At 45.7% G+C, this 25,315-nt stretch overlaps 3 protein-coding genes across 7 annotated transcripts; 2 read left to right on the top strand and 1 right to left on the bottom strand.

Moving 5' to 3' along the window:
• Positions 1-77: 77 nt before the first annotated feature.
• Positions 78-15,627, top strand: LOC135390615 (uncharacterized). Of its 2 annotated transcripts, none has more exons than XM_064620379.1 (8): positions 78-171; positions 9,859-9,940; positions 10,109-10,151; positions 10,880-10,971; positions 12,011-12,100; positions 13,667-13,717; positions 13,871-13,936; positions 15,278-15,627. In XM_064620379.1, exons 1-8 carry the CDS (start codon positions 104-106, stop codon positions 15,482-15,484), a joined length of 699 nt encoding a protein of 232 aa, XP_064476449.1. In that variant the 5' UTR covers positions 78-103; the 3' UTR covers positions 15,485-15,627. The 2 variants fall into 2 exon arrangements, with proteins under 2 accessions (XP_064476449.1, XP_064476450.1); XM_064620380.1 differs by lacking the exon at positions 78-171 and adding an exon at positions 8,795-8,918.
• On the bottom strand, positions 4,724-9,333 carry LOC135390617 (E3 ubiquitin-protein ligase MARCHF2-like). The gene is made up of 5 exons (XM_064620381.1): positions 8,698-9,333; positions 8,361-8,470; positions 7,450-7,670; positions 5,284-5,364; positions 4,724-5,009 (listed from the first exon to the last, which is right to left on the bottom strand). The coding sequence occupies exons 1-4, from the start codon at positions 8,780-8,782 to the stop codon at positions 5,298-5,300; spliced, it is 483 nt and encodes a 160-aa protein (XP_064476451.1). The 5' UTR covers positions 8,783-9,333; the 3' UTR covers positions 4,724-5,009; positions 5,284-5,297.
• Positions 15,628-16,674: 1,047 nt separating the features above from the next.
• Positions 16,675-25,282, top strand: LOC135390613 (uncharacterized). Of its 4 annotated transcripts, XR_010421802.1 has the most exons (6): positions 16,676-17,720; positions 18,923-19,159; positions 19,380-19,463; positions 23,180-23,336; positions 23,421-23,583; positions 23,670-25,282. XR_010421802.1 is itself a non-coding variant. In XM_064620377.1 (5 exons), the coding sequence occupies exons 1-5, from the start codon at positions 16,805-16,807 to the stop codon at positions 23,472-23,474; spliced, it is 1,353 nt and encodes a 450-aa protein (XP_064476447.1). In that variant the 5' UTR covers positions 16,675-16,804; the 3' UTR covers positions 23,475-25,282. The 4 variants fall into 4 exon arrangements, 3 of the variants coding, with proteins under 3 accessions (XP_064476447.1, XP_064476445.1, XP_064476446.1); XM_064620377.1 differs by having other exon boundaries at positions 16,675-17,720; positions 19,380-19,459; positions 23,271-23,336; positions 23,421-25,282; XM_064620375.1 differs by having other exon boundaries at positions 23,421-25,282.
• The last annotated feature ends 33 nt before the right edge of the window (positions 25,283-25,315 follow it).

The following is a 25,315-nucleotide window of genomic DNA, read 5'->3' as shown; positions in this document are numbered from 1 at the left end:
GCAGCGTTATTACGTTTGATATGTGCTCGAATCTTATGTTATCTCACGCTAGCGTGTCTTTTTTTTTTCTCAGGTACTCTGGCAGTTCTCGTGTTACCAAGAGATGCAAGTTCTGTGGTCCCCGGCCTCATATGCACGGATTTTCGAGGGCTTGGTACGATCTTCCACGAGGTACGTTAGGCAGTATGTTGAGATTTGCGGTCATCTTAAATGATCCAATGCCTATGAACAACCTTTTGGCTGCAACTACAATGAGCATTACTGGTCGAAGCTGCCCGTTCTATTCTATGGTTTAGTCATGGGCGTTCCGAGAAAAGGGGATGGAGCAGAGCTGGAACTCCAAGATAACTTTTGGCGCGGTTTACACGCAGGTCGTCACCATTACTCTGAAATGTCAGAGGTTGCTTGTTGTACGCTTTACCCTCCCCTGGAAAATATCCCGGGAACATCCGTGGGTTTAGTGGTAGATGTACCCTATGACTGGCTCTACCGCCAAAAAGCGAGTAATTTGGTATCTGTTACAGTTTTCACAGGCTTGCAGTCTCTATAGATGTTTGTGTCCCGCGATTTGAGCGCCCTGTAGAAAGGACCGGACCCCACGTGCGCTTCAACCGCATATTTTATTAGCGAGAAAGGAATGTTAGGTGGAGACATCGTATTTGTGAATGCAATGAAGTTCAATACGGGTTTGTGACAGAGACAACTTTGTCAAATTGAGCAACGAAATTTAAGCCTTTAGCTTCACCACAATATAACCTCTTCCAGGTGTACCGAGCATACACAAGACGTGCCAACTATATATATGCGCGTTTCAATGTTGCGAAATTAATCGAAGCATGAAATTATCCACGAATCATTAAAGTTTGGTTCACGACCAAGCTGGCAGAGCAATTTTTTTTTCTCTCGCTGTTGCGCTAATCCACCGCAACCTGTATGTTGCCATGGCGTGCCCTCCAGTCTGATTGAGCCTTGTAATGTACCCTACAAGAGAGAGAAAAAAAAAGAAGGGTCAATTATTATTCTTTTCTCACAAAACAAAGCTATGTTTTGCGGAACTTCATCTCTAAGCAGATGTTCAACAACACACCCAGCTCGATTAGCTCGAGATAATTAAGATTTTATAATTGAACTTAGTAGCTATAAACTGGTGTTGCAAACGAAAAAAAAAAAAAAAATACTTGCTTGAATGTGTGGTACACCCAGATAATATGCACCGCAGCCACAACCGCCATGACTACAGCGATGAGTACCAAGTCACATAGGCATGGCCTCTCGAGGAACCCCGTAGACGCGTACAGGCAGTGCAGGGTGAACGGTGTCAAGATACACGTTACGAAAAAGTCCCTGGCCAAGTGGCGCTTGTCCCGCCCGCTGTTCGAGTCGCGAAGCCACTCTGACAGAGTCTGAAAGAAGGCTAAAGCGAAGGTACGGAGACGCAAACCAAGGTCCATGTACCTTCGGAATCCGCACCACAGGCACTGCAGTCAGACAGACTTGGCACCGGTTGTCTTGCTTGGTGGCTAGCCATTGCTCAAGACATGCCCGATGCACGTATCGCATGGTGCCTGGGTACACGGCACAGATGACAACGTTATTTAGACACTTCCATGACTTACAAGTTTGATTAGACACATGCAAGCATGAAAGCATTACAACGCATGCAAGCACGCTGCGTCAAGAGGTCTTGGCGAAAGTCTATTTTACAACCTATAAATAACTATTTATCAGTCGAGGTGTAGGATGCTTCATTACTGAAACAAAGCTTGGTGATTACGTTTTACAATATCTCAAAACAGACCCTGAATCACCTTTATCTTTGTCGGACATACTCGATGACGACGTCACAGTGAAACTGAGATCATATGCACGCGGTTTATGTCAAAACCTACGACATTCTGCTGGACGATATTTTTCGTGCGATATCTACACAGAACTTACTGTCGAACACAATTAATGGTCACATCAAAATCAGTGAACAGCTCCAGACTGTCGGCTTCCGGATTTGGAGATATATCTTCCGCAAGGAGTATAATTGACGTGACCGTCTTACCAGTGCACTGGCAAGGGCTGAGGAGATTCTCTCGGTTGCTTTCACCCTGGCATATACGGCACACTGATGGGACATTTATTGTGCGCGTATTAGTGGCGGTATCGTTCATATCGCTGTGACCCTTCTTCTTCTTCTTCTTCTTCTTCGAAGTAACGGCGATGAAAGTGGATGAAACGATGTGTAAGAAATTACTGGGATGAGCCCTTGTAGAACGACTGAAATAAAGAATTGGAGCGGACAACGATAAAGGACGTCAGAAGAAAACGATCTCAACCTGGTCAATCTTCCTTTATTCTCCATGGGGCAGAAGAAGAAGTAGAACATGGTAGGCTCAACTATGCATAGTCGTCATATACGCAGGGTGAAACTTGCCGCCTTGGCTGAGCAGGCAGACCTCACACTTTTTTTTTGTTTTTGTTATTGAACGTTCCCCCCCCTCCCCCGCCGTCATACGCACATTCCTACATACATACATACCTACATACTTGTCCATGCATAGTCGTCATACGTCATATACAGGGTGTGTGCAGAAAAACATGACCCGCATTTAGGCACATAGCTTGTTGCCTACCAAACTAACGAACTTCCGGTGGCGCACGATGGCGCATTTATGCGTTCGAAATCTGCAGAAAAATTGTGGAAGCCATACTCAGCTTAAAAAATAAACGGAACAACGAAAACGTCGGCTTCCGTGCATCAGAATAGGGCAACATGGTGGACAACAGGGTGTATGTGAAAGGGCAACACGGTTAACGTAGGAGAGTTGTGTCCAAGTACCGCTAGGGGAGCTATAGGTGCATAAATCGAAACGATGTCCCACATGGATGCTCATCGGCAGTACCCCTAGCGGTGCCTGCACATAACTCTCCTGAGACCGAAATGCACTACCATGCACTGTCATGACCACCCTATTCTAATGCATGGAAGCTCATGTTTTCGCGCTGTGTTTATTTTTTTACACTGAGTATGCTTTCCAGGATTTTTTTGTAGCTTTCGGACGCACAAATACGCCGTCGTGCGCCACCGGAAGTTCCTCGGCCAAGTAGACAGCGAGTTACATGTAAAAATGCGGGTCATGTTTTTCTGCACACACCCTGTATATGTCATTAGTACGTTCGTCTAACCTGGCTTTACGTCCCATCGCTACCACACATACATAATTACGCCCTTTTGTCCTGGCCCATCTCCCTTAGTGGCCCACGGCCATCTTTTCATTGGAAGAACTATTCTTATCTCAACTATGATGGCTCAACCATAGCTCAATGCCATTCAGAGAGGTATGGATAAGATTCCAAGCATTCGCTGAGTTTTCGTCAGGCGTTGGATCATTGCTTGCGAAGGGATTGGCAGCCAGCGGAAAATGATTTGAGTCGCTCTGCGAAGACAACTTATAATCCATGACTTGAAAACCCGAGACGAGCAGAGGACGACAACAGACAAACACAAACACGGTATCGTCCTCTGCCTCGTCTCGGGTTTTCAAGTCATGGATCGTCACCACCAGCTCGTTTGCTACCTAAGTTTCCTTTCGTTACAACTTATAAAGTATACCTGAACACTGCCACTTGGCTACAAGCCCTCGCAAGGGCAATTTAACGGAATGTCGGCGCAGAACGAAACCTAGCGTGTCGAGTACAGAAAGATTCGATCATGCCGGGTTCTCTTATCTTTTTGTAGCGGCGCGCCTTGTAGAATGCGGCAAGAGAAATCGCAGTCCCCTAATGGTACCTGAAGGCAACGTTAGGAGTGGTTGGAGACGCGCGCTGCCGACATCATCATATGAAGGTCTCCACTATACGATGTTCCTTGTGGATGCTCGGGTGAGGACAGCACTCTGTCACGGGGGATATACAGTATATAGTTCTGCGTCATAGGTGCAGTGACGATACCACGTAGATTAGACACTAGTTAAGAAAGCTTCCAACGTGCAAACGAACATGCAAATATTCTTACAAGACAGCCTTTCCTATCTCCACAGATGAAACGGCGAGCGAAGCCCCCGCTGTCCAAGCTCATGGGGGCGGCCGCCCCTGCCTTCCCGGCGACACTCCCGCACGTGAAAAGTCTCGCTCCTCTTGCGTACTTTGTCAGTCAGTCTAGAGAGCCATTTGTAGGGGGGACCAAGAGCTGAGCTTATTAGGTTGTACGCGTCGTACCATTTGTCCAGTGCTTCTTCGAGTGTTACAAGAATATCGACATTCGTAGAAAAGCTTACATTGAGGAGATTCGTCACTATAGCGTCTTTAGTGCTCAATCTCGAGAAGCCTGAGCGATTCGCGACAAAGAAAACAAACGAGACATCAACAGCCCCCTGAGATGATATCCCTGGGCACTTCCTTCCTACACTCATACACTTCCACGTACACACACATTCATACAGCCATCCTTTTGGCCCTGTATAGTCGCCATACGCATATTCCTACATACGTGCATATCCAGTTCCTGCATTAGTCATCACATGTCATATATGTCATAAGATACTTGGATCCGACTTGGCCTTAGTCCCCATCATTACTTCAGACATAAACAAACGCCCCTTTTGTCCTGGCCAATCTCCCTTAGTGGCTCACGGCCATTATCTCATTGGTAGAAGAAGAAGAAGAAGATATCCCTGGTGGTCGCTATGGCGAGGAGGGGGATTATCCTCGTACGAATGAGGGAGAGGTAAAACGATTCCAGTGTACCAAAACGGGAGAAGGTTTTATTTGCTTCTCATTATAATTAATATCTCGAATTTTTGTACAAGCAGCGCATATCCTCTATAGGATATATTTTATGAATTGAGGATCATCATTATTCTACGCGCCCTGATGGGAGCTTTATACGGTTATAGTTGTCGCCTGGTATACGCGGCAGCCGGCCCACTTTTGTCGTGCAAAATTCCAATTTCAACCGTCCAGTCATGATGGAGATCCCGCGGGCCGATATAGCGACTCTGGCGGAGCATGTGGACAGGAACCTGCGCAGGAATACAACTGGATTAGTAAAGCAACAACCACCTTGACCACTAACGTTTTCTTTATATTTTTTTTTTTTTGCACTTTTCGAGGTATCGGCTTCTTTATTGCGATTATTCTAATAAAATGAAACTCGATTAACTGCTCTTTTTTTTTTTTTTTTTCATTCGGCGTTTACTCTTCTCGAGATATCCGGACAAGGTAAATTTATCTTATCCGACGCATTGTCCACTGAATCGTTTTTAGATGGGGTGACGTTTAGATATGGGATGTGACCTGTTTCGTCTGGATCAGTTGACATTGATCCGGATACTGCCGTGCCGTCTTCTCCACTTCCTCTGTACCCAGTAATGGTAACTGTAAAACACGGTTAGATGCGTAAGAAGAGGAGCATCGAAGTATGTGTGTGTGTTACAATACTCAGTCGAAACCACGACCTACTAGATTATAACGACCATGTCACAATCGGAAAACCCTATGAGGAGCCTGTCCACACGATCCGCCAGGGGCGCTACTGATCGGCACAACACGATTGGACGATGGAAATTTGAATTCTGAACGCGCAGAAGCGTGCGTACGACTACCGTAGCAGACGACAGCGATAGCCCCTATGAAAACGCGTAGAATGATGATGATAATCAACCTCAGAATGAAACATCTGTCGAACGTCCAGCGCTTGTACAGAAATACTAAGGTAAGCTGAAGTACAAAGTATTGTAGAAGTTGAGGAAGCAGCAACTGGGACGATCAGAAGCGCCACCGCTACCTTCCAAAAATGCGGCGCATAGAAGGGGTGCGCCTGACGTGGTCGTTATAATCTAGTAGGTCGTGGTCGAAACACGTAACTATATCGCTCCGAGATCGAACAGTGTCGGCGCGCTGCGGAGAAACGGTGAACTACCATTGTGTGTGGACGCGTCGTCTGCTTTTATACGTTTATATTCAGCGTTTACTGCAGGAGGTGGAGCATTGGGGAACAGAACAGTATCGTACCAGTGATCTTCGGTGAATATATTCCAGAATTCCGGAAAAAGAACTATAAATTCCGAACATAGATAGTTTCGCCCCCTACAGTTCGATCTCGCAGCGATATTCGCTGCTTTCAGAAAAAGGATATGGTTAGGTAGCGAGCGAGATTGTGATATGTATCAATTATGATAAGTAAAACCTCGAGACGAAAGGACAAGGAGGGTTGCACACGCAGAGGTGCAGACACCAGCATACATATATATACACACATATATTTTCAGATGAGCAGATTATAAGCGAGTATTCTATGGGCATGTGACAAAATATTACTCTATAGAGTACCACACTTGACAAGACAAGCCTAGAAAAGCCAATAGTACCTATATAGAGACCAAGGTAGCCAAAAGGGACAGCGAGGATTGCTCGAAACCTTTATTGTTTATACGTATTTTCGCTGTTGCACAGCGCACAGAGGATTGCCAGGCAGCGTGACAATAATAACGTGGTATACAATTGACGATGAGTACGAATAGATAAATAAGGTGGCGATACCACATTCCTCCCCCATACAGTAACTGTCTCAATGAAACCAATTCCAATGTGACTGTCTTCTTTCTTTGCGGAGCGAACAATCAAACGAGAAGTCTGTACCGCAAATCGTGCAGTAGGTAAGCGGTCGGTGGTAGATGAGTAATTAATTGGTTTCGGCTTACATACTGCTTTCGTACAGCACCCGGTATAAAAACCGGTGAAGGAAATCAAAGTGCATATTCCGCACACGGGCATAAAAAGACCAGCGCCAGAAGACGACAGCGACAAATGCGTTGAATCCTGGGATAGTTACTTGACACCCGGTAGGGAGTTCACGTAGGAGGGATTCACTCTTTCCACAGCGAGCCGTTTTCGAACAAACAAACAATCTTGTAGACAAGCGGCGTCTCACCCGGTTTTACCCTATAAGATCCAAATGCCATCATCTTTTTCGAAGGCTTAGAAAGCTTACGCGATGCAGAACCTAAAGTCACTAAATAAGCCTCGCTTCAGAGTACCGACACTGAGGTCCAAGGGAGAGCAGGAGCGCCATCTTGTTTCCATAATGTTCCCTGTGGGATAGAGAAGCGTGTGTGATTGTTGCGCGATAATCGATGTACTGTCAACCAGAGGGTTCCGAGGATGTTAAGGTGAGCTCAAGGCCGTCAACTGCTGCTTGTAAACGAAAGGAACATTTCACCCGCGCACGATAGATGGCGTCGTGCACTGAAGTGCGCGTGCGCGTGGGTAGCATGGCGCGGAAACAAGATGGCGCATACTCGCTCTTGGAACCCAGTGTCGGTACTCTGAAGCGTAGCTTATTTAATGACTTTAGCAGAACCCATGCCGCAAATAAGGTAGCTTGCGTCATAAGGATCGATGATTCCATCCATACCGTGGCACTCCAAGGGCAAACGATTCAACCATGGTACATGCACTCACGCGATTTTGAAGGTCATCCAGCAGAGCAGCAGTCCACAAGTAAAAACGGTGATGGAACCAAACTGGAGCATCTCTGACAACTGTGGCTGTTGGACGAAACGGAGAGCGTTGTCCAAGCACGTGAATGTGAAAAATGTCACGGCGCACATGGTTACGATGTCCAGTGCTAGGCATTCCACCTGGTCTCTGGTACTGTGATCTGTCATCCATTCGATTAGCGTCTGCGGAAAAGTAGCAGTGTCAGAAAAGATACCAATCTAGCTCACCAGCACATCGAGCCGCACTTTCTTATAGGAGCAGTGAGGGCTTGAAACCCTGTGTCATCTGTCAAGCTGTCCATAAGGAGACAACCATTCAAGATATTTTCGCCCTGCGGTATATTATAAGTCTGAGAAAGTAGCTGCGATGGTCGTGACATAAGGACTTCCCTCGCGTGACGTAGGGAAGTCCTCGTGGCTGTTTTTTAATTGTTTCTCACTCGCCGCTTATATACAAGTTCGCGCGCCTGACATCAGGCTCTAGCGGTGGTGCTGCAGTCAGCAGGGTGTCTGCTTGGTGTGGGGTGTGGGCAAAACAGATGCCGTTTTCAATACCCTATCCAAGTAGGTCAGCCTTTCGCGCAGCCCCTCGACGGCTTTTCCCTTTCCCATCATGCACGTAGAACGGTCATTGGATCGCTCTCAAATAAGGTACTACAGCAAAACAACTGCACGTGAGGCAGCTCTAATAGGTCTAATAGAGCTCTAATAGGGCTCTAATAGGTGCAGGTTGCTCTCCGCACGCATCAGTGCCGAAGCACAATATTTCTACTATGTCTGTCTAGCTATATTTGCGACAAGGACCTGGTCAGTGTTGCTGGATCATCTAGCTGTTTAGTGCGGGCCCGTAGGTCAATATTTGTGCGGCGTTACCTTGGGCATATGGATGGTGGGAACTGTTGCCTTGCACAGCTCGCACTTGTCGTTGCCTTTGACAGCCAGCCACTGTTGCAGGCATTCCCGGTGGACCAGACGCATCGTACCTATACATGAACATACTACACATGGGTGCATATTATATGAGCAGTATTTGGAAGAATGTCGCTTCATGCTGGGCTATATTTTCTGACGTCAGGGGCAGAAGGTAACCGAAAAAAAAAGAAGCATCAGTGCTGTAGCTGAAGAGCAGGGAAGCCCTTCCACCGGCGTGCTGAAGAGCGTCAGTCTCTACGCGTTCGATGTCTAAGGACATTATTATTGTATATCTCACCGGAGCAACGGCAAGGGCTGATGAGGGCGCCAAGGCTCGATCCACCGTGGCATATTCGGCAAACTGGTGCGTCGTTCGAACTCATTGCCGATGTTGATGTTGTTACGGCGGACGACGACGAAGATCTCGCGATGCGTTACCTCGGGCTGTTGTTGAACTGGGTTGAACCTTCCATTACCTCCACAGAGCGAACAAGTGACGGAAGTATTTAGCAGGTATAGGTGAGTACATCCCGTGGCCAATCGCCTTTGGGCTACGGGCCACTTCCTCTTGGCATTCACTCACTCACTCACTCACTCACTCACTCACTCACTCGCTCACTCACTCAGGTGAGTACACATGCATTGCATATGTGATAATTCCAAGGTACACTATGATGATTCAGTTTGTTTTCTTTCTGTAAGAATGAAATGGGAGATTCTGAACAAATTCTCTCCTAGAAGGGCACTTGTGAATGAAACAACGCCCATACGAAATGCATTTTCCTACTTATATCGAGCAACGGCTCAGCCGTTTCATGACATCCAATTATTCCCGGCATACGAGTGTATCCGACCGCGTATAAGGCTGTCCTTAGAATAGAACATAGTCTTTCTAACAGGCGCTTCGTATTCCGTCTTGGCTCCAGAGACTCTGAGCGATCTGCCCTTTTTTTCGTGGAGCTCCCGACTATATACATCATCGCGTGACAAGCACAAGTTAAAGCGACCACTATCTGCTGTCAGAACCCCTCCCTGATCCCTTTTTGTACATATAATGCCCTGATCATTTGTACGGTATTTATCCCCTAGCTTCTTTGTTGTGTTGTTGTTGTTAATTGTGCGTTCCTCTGTCTATACATGTGGAAATGTTCACTGTTCGCTCCCCTTATCCCCCGTGGTCGTTAACTTATTATAAATAAATATCCTATACGCAAAGGAGAAATAACTCATTCGAAAGACGGAGCGGATGGCGGACGGCAGTAGAGATCTGTACCCTGAAGTCGGCCCCACGCCATTGTGCTGTCTGCTCCAGTACCCCTCCCACAGCCGCAGTTGGCCCGTGGTGCTAAAAAGCTGCGCAGCATAAGAAGAAATCGCGTATCAAATCGGGTTCATTACCTAGCTCTGGCTCGGTCGGCAAAGTTGCATACCGACAACGGAGCATGTTTTCATTTTTCAGAACCATGAGCGGCTGCTGCTTCTGCTGCTTGTGCGATGTCACTCCGAAACGATGCCTCGGCATCTACGCCATAATTGTTATTGTGAGTACATCGTTGTAGCCGTTACTTGACGTTATATGGTGGTCGTAATACCATTCAAGGAATACGAACTTCATAACATGTTTGCGTGCCAAGATAACCTTGTCTCGCGCAGAGTACGCTCCATATTTACCTTGCCGTATATAACGTCATCGTTACTTATGATAACAGGTGGTGCAAATCACTGGCATAGTCTACTTGTTCAAAGGTCATGGTAAGTTGGGTCTTATTTATTCGAACAGAAAAATTCCCTTACCAAAGGGCAACACTGAACCAGTGATGGCCACTAACTACTTCTACAGTAGTTTAACTATAACTACAAACTACTTCGCGATGGAGTAGTTTAACTAGTAGTTTAACTACTTTTCAGGGGAGGTAGTTCAAACTACTTCACCGCAATGTGTATTTTAACTACATTTATAACTACTTAACGTTGTCCATCAACACCAATCCCATTCTATAGTGTTCTTGGACACCTAAATATGAATCACAAGCAGCGATAAAAGTAAAATACACACGCGCGGCACAATTGCTCTGCACCTCCGTTCTCATCAAACAAGTAGCTCAAGGTAAAACAATCAGGTAGTTTAACTAGTAGTTTAACTAGACGTAGTTAACAACTGGCCATCACTGCACTGAACTAAAAAAAAATAGCATAAATCTTAAAATATGTATCTTAAAATGGCGCCTACAATGCGTGCAATCTTAAAGCGGCATCATGGAAAAGTTCCATTAGTCGTTCCATCCATAGGAGTTCTTACCAAGGGCTTTTGCGACAGGGTTAGTAAGGTGACCGTGGATGCCGTAGAGCAACAATGTTGCGAGGCGAGATCCTCAACTCGCGCTCACATAACCACATGTTTCGTGCACAGATATGAATCATTTAGTTCGCAGTTTTAATTTATGGGGCGGCCGATAAACGTGTGGCATCTTTGGTTTCAGCGGCTCGAGCTGATACCTTCTTGTACGTGGCTTCTATTATCTCCATCGTCCACATCCTAATGCATCTCGTTCTTCTCGACGCCGTTGTCCTGGTTAGTAATATTCTCTTCCTTGTACCTAGCATAAACCACATCGTCTGCCAGATTGACGAGACATTTCCCACCTCGTGTTGGTTGAGAGACACACTCTTAAAGAAAAAAAAAAAAAAAAAAAGAAGGGTGTACTTTAACTCCTTTCCTTGCAACATATATATATCACTCCCCTTTTTTGGAGAGTACAATTACTTTCAAAAAGGAGTCTCCTCACTCCCTACTGGAGAGTAATATGACACTCTAGTTGGGAGTTAAAGGGTCTGAAGGGAGTAAAGCGACTCCTTTTTGAGAGTTACTCCTGTTACTTTACGATGTCAGCAAATGAAACGAAACTTGGCCTGACCTACATCATAGTGGCCTGTATACGTGGAATATGTAGATATATAGTACTCATTGGAAACAACACCCCAGCTAGCTTCGAGGCGATTGGCGGAAAGTGACGGATGAAGAAAAAGTCCAGGACCGTCGTTCCTTATATTTTCAACGCTAGCAATACATTAGATGTGTTATAGTGTTGTGAAAAGTCAAAAGTACCAACAGAAACCAATGAAAGGCCTCAAGGAATGATTGTATAGCTACTACGATAAGCCCGAAGGCGGGGGGGGGGGGGGGAGAGAACCACACATAGTGTTTGTGAGGACAAGGTTGATACAACGAGCCTTACTAAAGAGTTTTAGTACATCGGAAGATTTTCACGATAACAGTTACGGAAACATCATGAGCCAATCACGCTCTTTCTTTGTAGCGAGTGACGTCACATTGCAGAACTTGGATTTGAGAGTCTTTTAGAGAATTAAAAAAAAAAGCTTATCGTAACGTCTTTTTGAGTTGATAAGAGAGTTTTAGTGCATTGTACGCTATCGCCTTTGCGTACGTAAGGAATAGCGTTGGTTGTTCTGCGCACGCGCAAAAAATGAAAGGAACTCTCAGGTACGCACGTCTTTATAACGTGTCAATTCTCTGTACACCAAGGAACAGTGTGATATACGTATAAAGAGCCCATTCGTAATGATTCCCTTGTGTTTCTTTTTGTCAACAGGAAAGTCAGTGGCTGTTCGACCTCTTCAGGTGTTATTTGATTCTCCACATGTTTGTCGCCATTGCTCTCGTCGCTTTCAAAGTATATAGGGTAATTATACATTTCACTTTCGTGTCTGTGCCCGATGTCGTTTCACAAAACTCGTGCGCGCGTTTTAATCTACAGAATGTGTCGGCTTGCTTTTATACATTCTCATCTTACCTATATACTGCTCCTCTGTAAGTCTCACTTGCATATACTAAAAATATTTCAAAATTAAATTTCAAGCCATAAATAATAAATAAATTTCAATATTTCAAAGCATTTCAAATTAAATTTAAAATATTTCGTGCCATAAGAATTGTGTTCGGGCTATCAGATCAAATACTGTAACTATACTGTTTAACTCATTTCATCTGCCCTACAATGAACTGAAACCAGGTAGAAGCACTATGTCTGAAGTAAAAGGTTTACCTCCTAACGCCTTCTAACGCAAATTATGAAAAAATCAAATTTCTTCATCGCAGTGTTTGTAAGTGGATTCAGCACAATAAAAACTAAACTAAACAACTGTAACAGTATCAGTATTCAAAAAAGAGAGCGCGATTTCCTTTTGTTAATGTAAGGGCTCACTTGTTCATTCTGCGTTTTTTAGTTAGTGTCTGTATATCTGTATATAACATTTTGTTTTGTCCAGCATTGTACATAATGAGTTATCACTGAAGTATTTATTAATTATGTGTCGTATTACATTGTTCAGTTAATGATCCTACACTGTCCATTAACACCCCTTTTTACGTACTATAAGGAGGACCCTTCGTTCCCACTGGTATCTTCCCTATCTTGTATATGTGTTTGTATGTGTAATTCTCTTGCGTTAAAATGAATAAACAATTTGAATTGAAAAAAAAAAAGGAATCGGGCAGAAGGTAAATGCAGGTGCGGCTTAGCCGCCCGCCTTGGGAGTTCGGGTCATTCTGTCATTCCTAGTTCCTCAAATAATGCTCGCTATCCGTAGCTAGAACGGTAATCTCAGTAAAAGAGCTTTGTGGTAGATAAGATAGCGCCATTGTCCAGCAAGTTATTGCACTTTACTTTACAGGTGCCCCCCCCCCCCCACTATTATCACGTGCAACCCTTTACGCTGACGCGCGCAAACGACGCAAGAGGAGCTTACAGACCGACTTGCTTGGATTTGATTGGGTTATTTAGTGACTCTAGATTTTATCAGAGACTGGGAATGCCAAATGTTGCTTTTAGTTTACCGAACTCCGCTAAAATTAGCGGGGTAGTGTTGCAGCAGTCGGCGCTCGTATCTGCATGACGGCATATGAGCCTCTTTGGCTTATACTGAGGTTGTAATATGGACTCGTTGGTGATCAGACATTTACATTGATTCTGGAACCACAGAAGAAGAAAGGCATTGTGGTTCCCTCGGCTGTAGGGTGCCTCTGGCATCGAGGCACCCTACCCGTCCGTGCGTGACTCCAGAACTCGTGAATCGTCGCTTTGCGACCTCGTCATTGGCTTTACGCCATTAAAATCTTGTGTCTCATACCTCGAAAATTATGTCAACATTGTAGCCATAGCCATCTTGTTATATTTCACACGCTTTACCCGGTCGAATACACATTGGGAAAAATGCTACAAATATTTCTTTCTCTCATATTCCTCCAGCAAGAAAGGGGTCATGTAAGAGCAACTGTTGCGCCCTCGCGTAGAACTAAGGTAAGGTTCCTGAGGTTTTCCACCAAATTTACTGCCTTTATTATCCTCTCTCGGGGATTCCTAGAGCCATCAAGGTACTGTACAAAAGTTCCATGTCGAGTAATCAGACTTAGCGTGTGGAGTACTTGGAATATATGGTAATTTGATTTGTAGATGGCCCAAGCTGATCACGAGTTCTACGTGATATATGCCTTCGATGTGACCACCATTATAACGGACGTGAGTATCGAAAACATAATGTGGTATCCATTCAACGCTATGTGCTTGCAGTGGAGTCACAAAACGCTTAATTGGTTAGAGGGAACCATAGTATGGAGTGTAGGAGAAAAGGTCCCCGGAGAAAACGTCCCCTCAAAAGTGCATTCCACAAAGATTGATTCTTGTCTGCTCTTTTATAGGTTTGCGCTTGTTTGCAACGCAGCTTTTAATACCGTGTGCACAGTGTGTTCACTAAGGTGCAAAGAATTGTGCTCTAAAAGCTCCTGAAATATGCATGCAACTATAAACTGAAATATCATATCTCTCAAGATATTTCATATCTATAAAGATATCTATGAATAAGATATCATAAATAAGATAAATGATATGTATAAGATATTATATCTATAAAGATATTGCATTGTCCTTGCTATGAAAGCACGACGCCCAATACACAGAATGTCACGTCTTCGTATTATGGCCATATCCTGCTCGGGAAGCATCCCGTCCCCACCTCAATCATACGCGTGTCATACTCGTTAAAATAACTCTTTATATTAGAATTGCCACGACTATTCGTACAAATAGAGGAAAAAGATGTGTATTCTGCCTTCCATAATATGACCTGCTCATGGGTTTCGGATGACGCACGTCAAGGCTGATCCACGAATTTCATGACGAAATGGCCCCGGAAGAAATGATCCCGATGGCAAAGGCGGAAAAAATGGTCCCATCCCAGTCGCACACGGAAAACTGCCAACGGCGAACTGAGACTAACCTGGACATATAAACTGAATAATAAACTAACCAACATGCTGCGCTGTCGCAAGCAAGAGAAACGCCGCCGTCCGCCCTTGCAGTTCGGGACCATTTCTTCCGGGACCATTTTTTCCTGAACCCCGTTACGATACTTCCCCTCTTTCCATTCTCGATAGCTAAAAGTTCCACGCTGCATTTCTTCTTCTTCTTTTTTTTTTTCTTCAACCTACTTGCTACATTCCTGCAGAGCTCGTGTAATCAGGCCCAAAGGTCTGAACCAGAATCGTGTTTTAACGCTCAAGTACCAGATCATGGCAACAATAAAAAATGACAAAAAATTCGGGTTGTAATACTCGCTCATTGGAGTTGCGAGCGATAAAGTCCATGGGACGGACGTTTGAGGGGACCTTTTCTCCGCTTCCCATAATACTGTGCGAGTAACTTTAATTGCATAAGTAGTTAATAAATGGTCACTGAGCATTTAACTGATGAAAAATTGAAATAGTAACTCTGAGCGTATATCTCGTAATCTGTGGCTTGCCGTCAGCCTTGCCTGTTCATTTTTGAATGCAAGAAACGACCAGACGACGTTCCTTTGCGCAGCTCATCGTGCTTATCGTGATCCAGTGTTACAACTTCTCCTTCACTCCAATGACACCGGTGAATGTGGCCGTTCATGGCGCTGAAGCGGTTGCGGCGGGAGCTGCCCATGGAGCCGCCGCCGCAGTGGCAATTCCCATTGCCGCTGCGGCGTTGCCCGCGACCTTGGCAGTCGGCGTGCTTCGTGGCGAAGCTGGCGACCAAGACTGATGGTTGTCAACGAGAACACCGCCATTATCGCAGAAACAGAATTCCGCTTGATCGTCTCAACTTGGAAACAGAAGCATGTGTGGTGATAAAATGATTCAAAGGGTTGTTATGTGATATAAAAACGGTTTTCGTATGCAATTGTACGACATGTCCCACTCCGGCAAACCGAAACAACCGGGATCGTAACGTAGGGATATACCGTGTGTTCACACGGGCGACGTCCTCACGGAATATTCTAGTGGAAGAAAAAGCGAAAACACTGCTCACACAGCCGAAGTTCCGTTCCGTGTTATGTTGAGCATTCACACGGTGCGGAATATCGGGAGTGGCGTACTGCGCATTCAGTAGCAGACGACACCGCCAGCGTGTTTTCCTGTCGTCTGCTACGGAATATCTTATGGCTGTGTAGCAGGATATTCCCCACGGTTAGCAGTGCACGTGAAGACACGGCTTCGTCTGTAGAAAACTATGACGCTTTCCGCAACTTCCGCTTCTGGGGGAATGTCGCTCGTGTGAATACACTGACGGTGTAACGTAGCTGAGTATGAAGCTCCGGCTCGAATGATATCGGATGGCCCCAGTGAAAACGTAAGAATTTTCCATTGAGCGTCCACTGCATGGCTTTGTTTTCCGTATTTACCGAACACCGATAAGCGCGCACTGTCGGGGCTGTTGATAAATGTACCTCCTGTTTCCACCTCATGCGATGCTTTCTGGTGCAGATCAACTTGTTTGCGTATCCAGTGCATAATTATTACGAGAAGTTCAGGTTTTTGGTAAAAAAAAAAAAAAAAAAAGGAAACTTGAATAACTCGTCGCGTTTCACTGACAACCGCGGATTTGTGGGGGGCGAAATCGCAAATTTTTCACAAAATTTCTGAACCGTAAACAGGAAGCTCTAAATGAGAATCCCAGGCCACATTTTCAAACTATACGAGAAAATACCTTAAATAAGAAATAATTTATGCATATTGCGGGTAAAAAAATGAAAGCACGCATTTGCTGAGTGTCGGTTAATTTAAAATGTAATTGCATGAAAGTGATTATACTGTCGCAGTGCTAATCACGTTATTGTATCGTGTTAGTAAAGTAAAATAATAAAAAAATGCTCACGTAATCTCTCTCTGTTTCGACTCGCGCGCAGTGATTCATATCTTGAACAAAGGTTTAGCGGATGATCCCGAAGTCCACTCCTCTATCTTCCGTTTAGATGTTGTGGACGCGGCTCTGCTTGATGGATGCTTGGACGGTGTCCTAGGAGGTGTTTTTGTGCTGAGATTTCCACACGTCCATCTACGGAAGTCGACATCGACAGCCGGGATGTACAGTCATGAAGCACATTCAACTCCACGCCGCAACCTCTCCAGACAACACCTGTTAGACGCTGGACAAGATTCTCCCCGGAGGAATAAAATCGGGGAAAATATATTCAAGTACTCGCACCTGGTACGGGTCGAAGTGTTCCTGTCCTTGTACGTCTTCTCTCGTATGTCCATCAAGACACCAATCCAAGCTCTGGTGCTTCGTAAGACATGCCTCTACAGCCTCAACTTGAATTCTACCATCTGCGACAACCTGGCGCTCTACCCGGCTCACCAGGACCAAGTGGATGCCATAGGAAGCCGGTACAGCATGTACGGGGTCATAGTTTCCCTGGGTCCTTCCGCGCTGATCTCGTCGTTTGCGGGACCTTGGTGCGACAAGTACGGCTACAGGACTCCCATCCTGCTTGGCAACATTGGTTTTCTTTTTACGCTGGTCTCTGTTCTCTGCACCGTGTTCTGGATGTCGTTACCGCTGTACGCGAACGTTCTCGCCAATATTCCCGATGGCATATGCGGCGGTATCATTACGATCCTAGCGGCAGTGTACAGCGAAGCGACGGTGTCGACGCCGGAGAGAAATCGGTTCATTAAGTTCTTCGGTTTGAATCTCGTCTTCGTGACGCTCTCTCAAGCTGCAGACATGGTCGGTGGCTTAGTACTTCACTACGCCGGGTTCAGTACCGTGGTACTTGTATCATTGGCGACCTGTGCGGTCGCTGAAGTTTGGGTTTTGTTTTCGTTCAGCGACAAGGCTTCGGACGATACGGTATCGGTGAAAGTGCAAAGATTTTTTCGTGCGGAAAATCTCAAAGAAGGTTTCCGCACGTTCATTAAGCAGCGACCGGGAAGTAGGAGATCTCAAATCTGGTGTGTGTTTGTTGCCATGATTCTCCTGACCGTTGATTACTCAGGTAAGTCTCAGTGGATACGTGAAAAATTGGTAATGAAGCTATCCAGTGTACTCTCTGCAGATAGGGATGCGCCATACTTAAATAAATTGTAATTGTGATTTATTTATTATAATTTAATTATAAATTTAAATTGTGTTTGAAATTATATCGAAATTGTACCACTTTTTGAATGTACCATTTTAGAGTTTTTATTTTTGTAAATACTCCTAAATACCCAAGATATCTACTCATGTCATCTACTTTCATAATACTTAGTTACCCCGCATTTGACCTTTCGGTAAGAAGGGCAAGGCAGAGTTTGGAGAGCCGCGCACTTACGCCGTGCTTTCGAAAGTTCGCATTTTAGATGCGGAGTTTTTCGTCGTTGTTGCGGACAACGGTCGGGTCTTGTAGTACGAAGCGTCTTCGTCATGTTTTATCTTCATCGGCACCTGTGGAGAGGTGTTCTCATTTGCGAATCTGATTCTACGTGCCGAACAGAAGACCCAGAAGAGGTAGTCCTCGTGAAGCTAATATTAAAATCGCCACGATAATCTAACAAATAAGTGCTATTGTGCCTCGGGGATTTGTTGGTGCGATTATTTCTCAAATTCGAGATGACATCTTCCTCACAGTATTCATGGTAGTGGTTACGGCAGTTAAATACTGTATTTATGTTGTGTATTTAAATACCTCTTTCAGCAAAGTATTTTGTATTTATATTTAAATACTGAAAAAAAATGTATTTATGCCCATCCCTACTCTCAGATCGGGTCGATGGGGGATGTCAGTATACGTGAAAGTATAATTTTGTGGGGTTGTGGAGCGTCAGAGCAGCCGTTCATTTCTAACTGGTTCTCGTAACCACGTGACGCCTCAGTGGCGGATATTTTACCCTCGCATTAGGACGGTAGCAACGAGGGGGAAGTAAACATTGCTTGCAGCACCGTGTGTCGGAATTTCCGGCGCACGTCAAAAGATGCAACATGTCGCCACATTGGGCAGACAAACTTTATACGTCTAACATCACGGTACCATTCCTTATTCGACCTTAATTCACCTTTATTCGTCACATAGATTGGGGCTGGGTCAAGTGTCGCTCGGCCATGTCTGATCCCGCAACCAATTAGTACGCTCTGAGCAAGCTTAGGAAAAATTCGTATAGGAAAAATGAAGCTCGGATTTAAAAAAACAAAGAAAAACTGTATGGCCATCTCCAACAGCCAACAACTTGGGATACTTCTACACGAGCAAGATGTACTCTTGGAATGTGGCCTATTACGGCTTCGTCCAGTGCATCGCTTCTCTAGGCAAAGTACTGGTGAACGTTCCACTTCTGTGGCTGTTGACGCAGCGTCTCAGGATCGGAGATCCCGTGATGGCAATATTTGGCTCTTGCTTCATCACCGTTCATCTCGTGCTTCTTGCTTTCGCCTACGCAGACTGGCTGTACTACGTCCGTGAGTATTGCGTTCCATTTGCATATACAGTCAAACTCCTTTATAGCGAACACCTTTTTAACGAAAATACCACTACAGCGAATTTTTTTAGGTCCCGCTGGAGCCTATACATCCTTTTTAACGAAAATACCTTTACTGCGAATTTTTTTTTGCTGTCCCCTGAGTATCGTTGTAAAGGAGTTTGACTGTATAGGATACAAATGAAGGCGTATCTTTACAGAGTGTGCCCTTTCGACTCCTACATTGATGGCACGGGTAGGGATACGCTCTCATCTTTCCAAACTTGTCGACAGCAGCGAAGTCGGTAAGTGAAAGAAAGAGGTTTACTGTTGATAACGCGAGACAGCTGTGACTATACAGTGAATCCTCGTTAATATGACCTCCGATAATATGACATACCCACTTTATGATCCTTTCTTTTTCTTTTTTTTTTTGGAACCGTTCCGTCGCCATGTAAATCCATCTCGTTAGTATGACTATCCGCTTATCCGACTATGACTGAGATTTTTGTCACGAGTAGGGTCAAACACGGGTATTATCTTCTCGTTATTATGACCACGTCACATGACCCGCAGAGTAGCCCCAGGGAGAGGCTACACACATACCTCAGGGAGAGAGTGACACGTGTCAATGCTTGGGATGGCTCCTTATGTGGTTGACCTCGGACTTACTCATAGCGCTTTTCGGACCGCAGTGACCACGAGACCAGGTCACACTGTGCTGCTGCTGTTGTTGTGCACCTAAGAATGACCGGAACGGAGCGGTCTCTGAGGTCAGCGGATTGTGCGTTTCTCGTTAGTATGACAATTCGCTTTATGACCAAAATCTGCGGGAACGGTGGTGGTCATATTAACGGAGGAAGGAGTGACAGACAGACTCGTACGTAACGCGTTACAAGTAATTGCGTTACTTGTAATCAATTATTTTTTTAGCAATGAACGCAGCTAGATTCGAACCCATACTGTCTCCTATAGGGATGGCCACAAACGGATCGGATACTGTGTGCACTCTGTCTCGCCGCAACATACCAATCGGAAGTGTGTGGCCTCAAGCTGTAAAAAGTAGATATAACCAGGAAGTCGGCCCTTTGTGGATTCTGAAGCTCCAGGATAGACAGCCTCCGACGGGAAAGCTGTTCAAATCAATAGACCTCTACCCGAGAAACGTCATGACGTTGGTAGACAGACTGAAACCGAAACAAATCGGAAGGGGAGGGCTGGGTTCACTCCCTCCTATTGAAAGAAAAGTAGGGGCCGAGGTCGCGTCCCTTTCAGGGGCCATCGTAATCCCCTCAAGGCCGTGGCTTTCGGGCGCGACCCTTTTCGCCTCTATGCTTGAGCATAGTTCAGCTCTACCAAATTGGTGGCGCTGTCAGACACTATGACGTCATTCTTTTTTACCACCAGGGAGAGGTCTATTCCTTCGCGAATGTGAAGGGTCGCTTCTTTATGGTGCACACAAATGAGGTCACGTTTTTAGTCGCTTTAGTGTCTCCATTCGCATTTCCCAGTCCATCGCGGAAAGAAGAGAAGGCTCCACCTGTCACGTCCACTTGAGTTGACTAAGATGTCCCCCACAAACGCAGCTTTAATACGTTATCACTTGCATTGTCATAAGACGAGGACAAGGAGCAGGCAACCGCCCATTCATAATTGTTGTCCCTGGCGGAATGCTTACCGTGAAAGATAAGAGCTTATATATATCCAAAGTCCAGGGACATAATCTAGGGACGACACTTTTCTGGGTTCTTTGTGTTATGTATCCTGCCCCTAGCAACACTTCATATGTATACGAGGCTTCCAGTGCCGTGGAATTGTTCCATGACTCGGGCAATTTCACGCAACAAAATCTCGGAATAGATAACTGTACGATCAACGTGTTGAGTGTATGTATCGTGAACTTGACGTTCCGTTGTATGTTGACGTGTAACTTGACAATGACATTCCAAGTTCGCAGGAAAGGACGCACGAAACAATTCATTAGCATATCGGGTATAGTAGCAATAACAAAATAGCAACCTCAATAGCAGTGTGCGATTTTGAGGGAGCTTCGAAGGTATCCTGCACATTAAAACGTCAATCATTTGTGGCTGTAGTCCACTGCAGACCCATCGGCCCGTGGCCGTTGAGAGTGTATCATCAGTCAGGGATTTCCCAATACCCCCCACACTTCTAATGCCCTCAAAAATCTTGCAATCCCCCTCGAAATACTGACCAGAAAGGCCAAAAAAGCCACAAAAGCAGCACTTATGGACATCACCCCCCCCCCACCCCCCACCCCCCTTCCGCGAGATGAAAATCCTGGAAATATGACTGGGGCGTGAGATACCTGGTACGGGAACACACCCACAACGTTCCCACTCCTATACCAAGAACCATACAACGACACCAGAGTAAGTATAGCTGCAATCGGCAACCAATATGTCATTCCGAAATTTCCAATATATAGAGCCAAAATACATTGAGCTGGTTGGCACAGAGCAGTGCTTATTGCTTACATCCATAGGCACCGGCTTGGGGTCCTGAGCCCCCCGGAACTTTCCCAGTGGGGAGGGGGGGGGGGGGCAGGCCCCCTCAGGAAAGTCTACCCAGCTGACACTCAAGATGAAAGTTTCGAGGGATATCCTAAGAATCGCGTGTTTCATGCGAGTGATCATGAAAATCGCGTAAAAATTTGCCTCACAACGTCGTAACACGGAATTCCCGATACCCTGCCCGACCTCTGTGCATGGGGTAGGGGGGGGGGGGGGTAGGAGAAGTGAAGTTGTGCCCCGGCCCCCTCCGGCAGATTGAAAACTCTCCGCCTACGCTTACATCACAATCGACAGCTGCCGCTCTGCGAAACACTTGGCGCTAGTCTGCACTCGTCATCACGTGCGGTAAGGTCCTTGGCGGAGAAGAGACGGTGCAGTAGACGAACAATGATGACGCTGTGCATGTGATCTATCCAATGAATTATGTGAGCGCTTTTAGCGGCCACTCTCCCAAAAACGACTGTCGTACGTACGTCCAGGTACCCGTATTAATCTATCGTAGATCGTGGCTTCCACAATCCAACAGTAACACCAACTCAGAAATGTGTGCGATGTGAAGCACTGCCACGTTGGCTGCTGTAGAAGAGAGTAGACCTCCTTGAACATGAACCCAATGCCACCTACTACTCCAGGACACTACGCGGGACTGAAAAACCAAATTAAACTTGCCCGTTATATTTATAAGGCACGATATGGGGTCCTGATGTGGGGTAGTTGGTATCGATGCATAGCATAAGATGTGGTTTTGAGCAAAAGACCCGGACGGACTGCAGAGTGTTTTGAATGTGCGTTTCTTTCGTCCGTGTCTTTTGCTGCAAACCACATCTTACAAGACGTACTTCTTGGACACGAGTACAGGTGTCACATTCGTTTTTTGTAGACCTCTCCTTGTTTGTAAACAAATGACGTCATAGTGTTCGACAGTGCCACAAATTTGGTATAGAGTTGGACTATACGCTCGAGGCTAGAGTTGAACAAGGTCGCACCCGAAAGCCACGGTCTTGAAGGGATTACGATGGTCTCTGAAAGGAACGCGACCTTTGGTCCTATATTTCTTTCAATGGAAGGCAGCGCACAAGTGCATGTTCCTGGCTGACACTTCCTTTTTTCTTTTCGTCCTCTTTTCTTTCACCCTATTAAACATATCCCCCCTCCCCCCCTGTTCTTGGAACCTAGCCCTCTCCTTCAGATTTGTTTCGGCTTCAGTCTGTCTACCAGCGTCATGATGACATTTCTCTGGTAGAAGTCGATTGCTGAACTGGTCGGCAGACTAAGGTCGTCAGTAGTCCAGCATCTATTGTGCCAATACATGCCAATAAAGAGAATAAGACAGAGAAGCGCTGAAGACGTCTGTCTGTCCTTGTGCTTCTTCAGCGCTCCTCAAAGCCCAAAGATCAGCTCCTCTGAGCTCATAAAGAGACAACATTACGTATTGTCGCAATGTCACTTCCAAACCGTCTCCACCAAGAGCTGATTTCTCCTTTCAGGTAAAATCTTCTCCTTCCTGTCTACGTGCGAGTCCTTGATGCCAGTGCTAGGTGACGCGTTGTTCACGCAAGTCCTTAACTTATCCATCAGCTTTTTCCCCGGCCTCGTTTTTGCCACGTCAGCCATCATTTCTGTCGTACCGGTCATCCTCCTCGGGTAAGTCCCAATCCAGGTTCTTCCATTTATCCGCCACAAGATGCGTCAAGCAATGGGATGATAAGCATCATTTCTCCGTTCCAGATACTGTACTCGTGTGTCCCGAGGTCCCACGGCAAGTACCAGCGAACCTGGTGAACAGTAGCTGAGCAATATACGTTGTTGGGCTAGTTGGTGCATTGCATCTGTACTGGTGAACAGTGCGCGGGTGGGACAACGGGGGATAGCACACCAGCACTCCACTCAAGTACGATGACGATGGCGATGGCAATCGATGGTCGATGCTCATACCAGTGGCACCACCCCAGTTTAGTTATTTATTTTTTTCCCCAGTAGGCACGGTCCTTTTCAGCGGTCTACTCACACTAGTGGCGGAGGTAAACATTGCTTCCAGTACCGTGTGTCGGAGATTTCCGGCGCCCGTCAAGAAGTCCTGCCCACGTGCAGCATGTTATCACATAGACCTCTCCCTGTTTGTAAACAAATGACGTCATAGCGCTCGGCAGCGCCACCAATTTGGTAGAGTTGAACGAACTACGCTGGAAGCTAGAGGCGAACAAGGTCGCGCCGGAAAGCCACGGTCTTGAGGGGATTACGATATGGTCCCTGAAACGCGACCAGGGAACAAGTGTCCGTCCATTCGTAGAGCTCAGCCCTCCCCTTCAGATTTGTTTCGGTTTCAGTCTGCCTACCAATGCCACGATGACGTTTCTCGGGTTGAGGTTTATTACCTGCTTTTTGTTTTGCTCCTGCTGACATTGTTCATATCCCACTGATACTGTTACATATAATCGGTTCACCCATAGTGATGTGCAACCCGGGAACGCGGATGTGTCTTTCTCTCCCTAACCATCAGAAGACGACATAATGTTTGAAACGTGTCATACGCTTGACAAAGATTGTCGTTCTTAGGTTGAAGACGATAACCTCCGTTTATATCTGCGACTGAAATGAGCAGTACCATGAGCTCTTTACCATGGCGCGTCCCATGATGGGAAGTGGTACCGGGTCTTCGTAGACCACCTCGATCTCATTCATCGTTGGCTTCTAACCGCTTCTAATTAGTAGCAGCGGCATAGTCATCTCATTCCAAGGTTGTCCTGGCCAATCTCCCTTGCGGATGCAGTGCCATGGTATGATGGAGGCTAAAGAAAAAGAAGTACCGTCCTTTTTTCTTTTTTTCCCACTGATTATCTGGTTGGCGCCAAAAGGCGATACGTATATACGCCACACTCGAGAAGAAGGAGAAGAAGCTTCCTGTTCGTTCTGTCTAGGTTCTATTCTCCTTCTACAACTACTATGACTTCTGCCGAAAGAACACTCCAGGCTGTCGATATTCTTTCTGTGTTGAGACAGAGAAGTGTCCGATAGAGCATGTTTCTTCTGGAACTACTATGGCTTCTGTGGATGAAGTATCTGCTGTCGTCAACCAAAAACTCCAGGTTGTCGACCACGTCTTGTTCATTCTGTCTCTACATGGATGAAGATGGGCCCGGTGAACTATCTTTCTGCTGGAACTTCCATGACTTATGTGGATGAATGCACATCTGCTGATGTCGACTCTCTGCCCTTCCGTCGAGCGTGACTCGTTATTTTTGTCTGCACTTTGATCATTCGGTAGACTGCTGGACTTTCTTCCTAAAAGTACCGTAAAGAGTTCATTCTTCGACAGGTAGCGTGGACAACCTCATTTTTTTTACGAAACAACCGACTCCAATGGACTTCTTGTAGGCATTGGTATATGCCCGTACTCTGTGTTACAGTTGAGTGTCATGATGGCGTGAAGCCTGGTTTATTCATAAAAAAACAGAAAAAAAAGATGATGCAGTCCCTCTCTGCGCTGCGATAAGCGCCTGTATGCTGAAGGTAAATACCGTTCACATGTACTGTGATGAATACAAACCGGAAATAAATACACCAATAAAAATTGCCTTCGTACCTTTGTAGACGTTTTGCTTCGGCAGTAGTCAAAATAATTG

This window comes from Ornithodoros turicata, chromosome 4 (assembly GCF_037126465.1).
Source record: "Ornithodoros turicata isolate Travis chromosome 4, ASM3712646v1, whole genome shotgun sequence".
NCBI lineage: Eukaryota > Metazoa > Arthropoda > Arachnida > Ixodida > Argasidae > Ornithodoros > Ornithodoros turicata.
This window is presented reverse-complemented; position numbering and strand designations above follow the sequence as displayed.